This window comes from Pholcus phalangioides, unplaced genomic scaffold, assembly GCF_987345545.1.
Source record: "Pholcus phalangioides strain wild (caught in Gottingen) unplaced genomic scaffold, Ppha-v1.0 ptg000015l_1, whole genome shotgun sequence".
NCBI classification, from domain to species: Eukaryota; Metazoa; Arthropoda; class Arachnida; order Araneae; family Pholcidae; genus Pholcus; species Pholcus phalangioides.
The window spans coordinates 92,407,873-92,414,179 of NW_028301608.1; the positions used below are offsets into that span (position 1 = coordinate 92,407,873).

General features: G+C 43.4%; 1 protein-coding gene across 1 annotated transcript; it reads left to right on the forward strand.

The window, feature by feature from the left end:
* Positions 1 to 3,996: 3,996 nt before the first annotated feature.
* On the forward strand, positions 3,997 to 6,033 carry LOC149077047 (uncharacterized). Its single transcript, XM_089242329.1, has one exon. The coding sequence runs from the start codon at positions 3,997 to 3,999 to the stop codon at positions 6,031 to 6,033; it is 2,037 nt and encodes a 678-aa protein (XP_089098455.1).
* Positions 6,034 to 6,307: the final 274 nt, after the last annotated feature.

Genomic DNA, 6,307 nt, shown 5'->3' on the forward strand with positions numbered 1-6,307 from the left:
TATTAAATTGGCAGTGACGAATAACATTTCTACAATAAAGACAGAGTAGATGTAGAATCTTATCTTTATGCCGCATTCTTTCTGAAGGTTTCCCAAAAGAACGAGGAATCGCTGGATCTTTGATGAATGGATAAGCAAGGTGAACCACAGAGGTACCCTAGTCATAAAGTATATGGCATATGGGAAATTCAAAGCGATTTGATTACAGGGAAACAAAGTTGCTTTCATCGTAAATGAAAAACACAACAGGAAAAAGCTACCAAGAACTATTTGAATAAATTTCTGCTTTGTGCTAAGTTCATGAAAATGGCGCTTGAAATTCAAGCCTGTCGATTGCATACACGTCAGTAATAAACGGTAGTCTTCCAACCCACTACGCGTTGCGATAATTTCATTATTTCTCTCCTTTGTCTCAGCAATAAACCACGAATGCGAACTTTTAACTTTTGGTGTTTCCATTACCTTTCGGATATAAAATTATTATTATCTTCTCTTTCTTACACTGAGTCCACGTACGAAAATCAGTCAAGACGAAATTAACAGAAATAGCTGTAATACTCTGTATCGTTCTAAATGGTATGGCATTATCATAGAAAACTTTAGGTATTGCGACTCAATTTTACGACCCTATTCCCAAGGGCGGTTTGAATCAAATAGAGTATATGTATTCAAGTCGATACAGAAAGAATCAGCGATGGAAATTCGAAGATGGATAAGAGTTTCGGTTGTTTTTTTCTTGTTTCCATAGAACCAAAAAATAAAGCAATCTCTTTTCTCTAAAATATCAACGTATCAAAAATCATGCTCGAACTGATCCATGATTTCTGGGTTCGTGTATTTATCAAAGTAGGAATCTGTTTCCAAACCTATACTGTATATCACTAGTCTTCGAGCTCTTTTTTTTTCAAATGATTTGCACATAGAACCCCGTACCAACATATATAAAATTTGATAATGTTCTCCAACTAAATCGTTACGAATGTTCAAGAAATTAAACATGATGCCACGCTTCACTATTCATACAATGCATAGAACAGTGTGAAAGTTTATGCAAAGTTGCCAACCGTTCAAAATTTGTGAGGAATTTCATGGACCGGCGGAAAGATTAAAATTTGTTTCGTAGCATCGCTTATAAGACCTGAATAAAAGTCATATATATATTTCATTTACACAAATTTGAAATTATAGAATTACAAGTCCACTAACTATCGTGATTTCTTTTCTGTTGCCTTTTTCTAATAAATTTTGAGGTATATTACATAGTAGTTTAAGGTAGTTTTAAAGGTAGACAACTTTTCGGCGGTAGAGCTAATTCTCTAGACATTAGAGACTCAACACTGCCTTTTAGACCGGGAGTTTTTTGTGTCTCACCAGCACGATCGTTCGGGTTCTGGCTTAAAGGGTTAACCCATTATTCGCCACTGTCTTTTTTTGGGAGGGACACCTGTTTTTTCTTCTTTTTTGAGCAACGGAACTTAGTTTCCATTGTTGTACTTATTGAATTTAAAACTGACTTCTATAAAAGTTACAAACCGAACAAAATATTTAAAAGATTTTGATAAATAACAATAAAAATTAGTGAATAATTAATATTTTTCATTTAATGAAACCTTTTTTCGCACAGTGTTCAGTAAGGTTCCGGGACGAATCGTCAGGGAAGCTGCTAAACGAAGAACCAGAAGAGGGAAAAACTACCCTGAAAACGAGAGCGCGGGAGCCACAGAGAGAAGAAAAGAGAAACGCTCCCCCCCCCCTGGGGTCTTTTTTCATTATTATTATGATGAGTGTGGTGTTGTAAGGTGTGATGTGCTCGTTGTGTAGCACTTTTCTCTATCCTCCTTAATCAAAATAAATATGATTATTGTTTTGAAAGACGACTCATCAATGAGTACGTGTTCAGTTACTCGACCACGAAGAGGGAGGATCGTTACTGGCGCAGTCGGTAGGATTTAGAACTAAAAAAAAATCGGGGGAACATTTTGAAGAATAACACTTATGAAGAAGGACAAAATGGCCACAGCGTTCCTCCATTGTCAAGCTATGAGAAAGAGAAAGCATGGACTGCTGATGACGGGTGGTTCCTGAGAGCACCATTGCTCTGCAGTCGAAAGGTGAAGAGCATCATTTGCTCCAGAGGTGTATGTGGCGAGCATCAGCTCCAATGGCATATTCAGCGCGCATCAGTTCCAGTGGTGTATTCAGCGACCAGAGGCGTAGGTGGCGAGCATCAGCTCCTGTGGCGTATTCAGCGAGCATCAGCTCCTGTGGCGTATTCAGCGAGCATCATTGCTCCAGAGGCCTAGGTGGCGAGCACCGAGCATCAGCTCCAGTGGCGTATTGAGCGAGCATCAGCTCCAGTGGCGTATTCAGCGAGCATCATTGCTCCAGTGGCGTATTCATCGAGCATCATTGCTCCAGTGGCGTATTCAGCGAGCATCAGCTCCAGTGGCGTATTCAGCGAGCATCAGCTCCAGCGGCATAGTTTACGAGCATCAGCTCCAGCGGCATAGTTTACGAGCATCAGCTCCAGCGGCATAGTTTACGAACATCATTGCTCCAGAGGTGTAGGTGGCGAGCATCAGCTCCAGCGGCATAGTTGACGAGCATCATTGCTCCAGAGGCGTAAGGTGGCGAGCATCAGCTCCAGTGGCGTATTCAGTGAGCATCATTGCTCCAGAGGCGTAGGCAGCGAGCATCAGCTCCAGTGGCGTATTCAGTGAGCATCATTGCTCCAGAGGCGTAGGCAGCGAGCATCAGCTCCAGTGGCGTATTCAGCGAGCATCAACTCCAGTGGCATAGGTGGCGAGCATCAGCTCCAGCGGCATAGTTGACGAGCATCATTGCTCCAGAGGCGTAGGTGGCGAGCATCAGCTCCAGCGACGTATTCAGCAAGCATCAGCTCCAGCGACGTATTCAGCAAGCCTCAGCTCCAGTGGCGTATTCAGTGAGCATCAGCTCCAGCGACGTATTCAGCAAGCCTCAGCTCCAGTGGCGTATTCAGTGAGCATCTGCTCCAACGGCATAGTTGACGAGCATTATTGCTCCAGAGACGTAGGTTGCGAGCATCAGCTCCAGAGACGTAGGTTGCGAGCATCAGCTCCAGAGACGTAGGTGGCGAGCATCAGCTCCAGTGGCGTATTCAGCGAGCATAAGCTCCAGTGGCGTATTCAGCGAGCATCAGCTCCAGCAGCGTAGGTGGCGAGCATCAGCTCCAGTGGCGTATTCAGCGAACATCAGCTCCAGTGGCGTAGTTGACGAGCATCATTGCTCCGGCGGTTCGTGTGGCGAGCATCAGCTCTAGTGATATACGTGAGAGTATTATTGCCCTGTTGTGTGTCAAGTGAGAGCATCATTGCTCTGTTGTTTATCAAGTGAGAGCATCATTGCTCTGTTGTTTATCAAGTGAGAGCATCATTGCTCTGTTGTTTATCAAGTGTGATAGCATCATTGCCCTTTTGTTTATCAAGTGAGAGCATCATTGCTCTGTTGTTTATCAAGTGAGAGCATCATTGCTCTGTTGTTTATCAAGTGTGATAGCATCATTGCCCTTTTGTTTATCAAGTGAGAGCATCATTGCTCTGTTGTTTATCAAGTGAGAGCATCATTGCTCTGTTGTGTGTTGAAACGGCGGTAATTATGCGAGTACTGATTTTTTTTTTTTGAAAAGATACGTCAGTATTATTCGCTCAGAAAATTATATTTTTTTTTGAAACGTCAGTTTATTATTGAGAATGTGATTTTTTTTTTTTGAATAGCAGTATTATCGCACATACTAATTTTTTTTTCAATTATCTTTGAATGTACGATTTTATTTTTTTTTTTGGGGTTTGTTTGAAATACGTCAGTATTATTGAGCATATATCTATCTATATATGTATATATTTTTTTTTACGAATGATTAGTCATTAACATATGACGGTGGACGTATACACGTAGATTAAGTGTGAACATTTATAAGCGAAAAAAAAACCCAAAAAAAACGATATACCAAGCAACATGGCATATCTCGGGCGTGCAAGGAGGGGTGATTTGGTGGTTTTGGCAGAGGAGTTGGGTCTGGTGGTCAAGGACGGATCGAACATATTGGACTTGAGGAATAGCATCCTCAAATGTGACGGCTATGACGAGGAGTTCATCCGAGAGCAGTTAGCTGTCATCAAGGGAGACAGGGAAGCACGAGAAGAGCGTGACCTAGCTGAAGGGAGGATGCGTGAAGAACGAGAACACCTCTTTCGAATGGAAAAACTCCGCCTGGAGATGGAAAGGACGAACGCGTCCACAAATGGACGACAGAATTTAACCTCATTCAGTACGGAACTGACGAGGCTTGTTCCAAAATTTGACGCCAAGGAGGATGACATCGCCTTATTTCTCATAATATTTGAACGCCAGGCGAATAGAATCGGGGTGGACAAAAGAAACTGGGTGTCAGCTTTGCTGACCTTATTGCCGTCAGATATAACCCAATTAATCGCCCGAGAATCGGAAGAGAAGTTTGATGATTATGAGTACATTAAGGAGATCCTCCTTAGGAAATTCAAATTAAGTGCGGAACATTTCCGGCAAAAATTCACCAAACATCAACGCAACCCGGCGAAATCATGGCGAGAATTTGTCTTCGAAATATCGAATTTCTTCGAAGAGTGGATCCGGGGTCTGGACGTTGGTGACTTCGAGACACTGAAGAGCCTTGTCATTACTGACCAACTAAAACGACGCGTTCCCGGCGATATACGTGGCCATTTCGTGGACGAATGGGCCTCTTTCATATCTCCGTCTATCCTAGCTGACAAGCTAGATGAATACGAAAGTGTGCGGTCAAACTTCAGGAAGGTGGGCTCGGGCAATGATAACGTGAAAGATGAAGCTGGCAAATATGGTAACAGTAGAAGTTTTCCTCCTAAAGCACCGAATTCCAGGCCAGGACTCAAAACCGAAACGCGTAAAACCTTTGTGAAGCCAACTTGCTATTCTTGTGGCTCGGTTGGGCACATATCGAGGGTTTGCAACAATAATGCGAAAGGGCATGCCATTGTGAATGCACAGAGTCAATTAATGACGGTGGAACCAAGTGAAGCCTCGAATATTTTGACGGTGAAGGTTTCGGTTCCTGTGTCTTCTGCGAAGGTCACGGGGAAAATCGATGAACTTAAAATTGCACCCATCAAATGCGGAACGAAAAAATTGAAAGCGATTATTGATAATGGAGCTCAGATATCAGTTCTGAGAGAGGAGTTGGTGCCTTTGAACTGCGACGGAGAAGGTACTACACGAATAATATCTGCGTTCGAAGAAACTGAGGTAGCGGCACTGAAAGTTATCCCGATGAGAATCGATGATGGTATGCACAGCGACATTCCTGTAACTTGCGCCGTGTCGAAGAAACTTGTTAACGACATGTTAATATGCTCAACTGCGTACGAGGCGCTGTCAGAAAGTGTGCAACTCACTGGGTCCATTCGGCATACCGGAGACTCAACGATGTCGGTCGTACAACTCCTGGATTCGAACGTGGAAGGAGGGAACTGCATCCCTGATGCATCACAAGTCCCCGATAAAGAAGACCAAGACTTTATCGGTTTGCAAATTGGAGATGGCGATCTCGAGGAGGGCTGGGACTTCGTACGTCTTGGCCAAAGATCTTATGGCGTAAGGAATGGTGTTCTCACTCACTCCGAGAACGTAAACGGCGAAAATATCGTACAGGTTGTCGTTCCCACCTGCAAACGAATGGAAATGCTTCGGATGGCCCATGAAATACCTTTGGCAGGACATCTAGGGGAGCGCAAAACGAAACAACGCATGAAGTATTCGTCCTACTGGCCTACCATCAAAAAGGATGTTCAGAAGTTTCGTAGGAGTCGTCGAGAATGCCAAGTCAGACGCGCCGTCACGTATAGAGATCGCCTACCCATCCAACCAATCGTGAGACACGAAAACCCATTCGAGGTCTGGAGCGTTGACTATATTGGACTCTTAGAACCCAAGTCAAGCAGAGGCCATACATTGCCAGAGTACAACACGTGGGACTGATATTTGATCAGGACGTAGAATTTGGAGATGTGGACTACGCTCCTGTTCACATAAAATGAAATCGGTCCAGGACATTCAGATCCACGTAATGGGGTTATCTAATAAGCTGGAAGTTCACAGCAACGGCAATTATTCGAAACCGAAAGAATTTTCAGACGTGTTCAGCAGCACGCCTGGACAAGCAAAAGTCGGGAAATGTATATATTAGGAAAGTACACGGAAAATGTTTGTAAATGTGAATGCATTTCAGTGCATATGTATTACTAATGTGTAC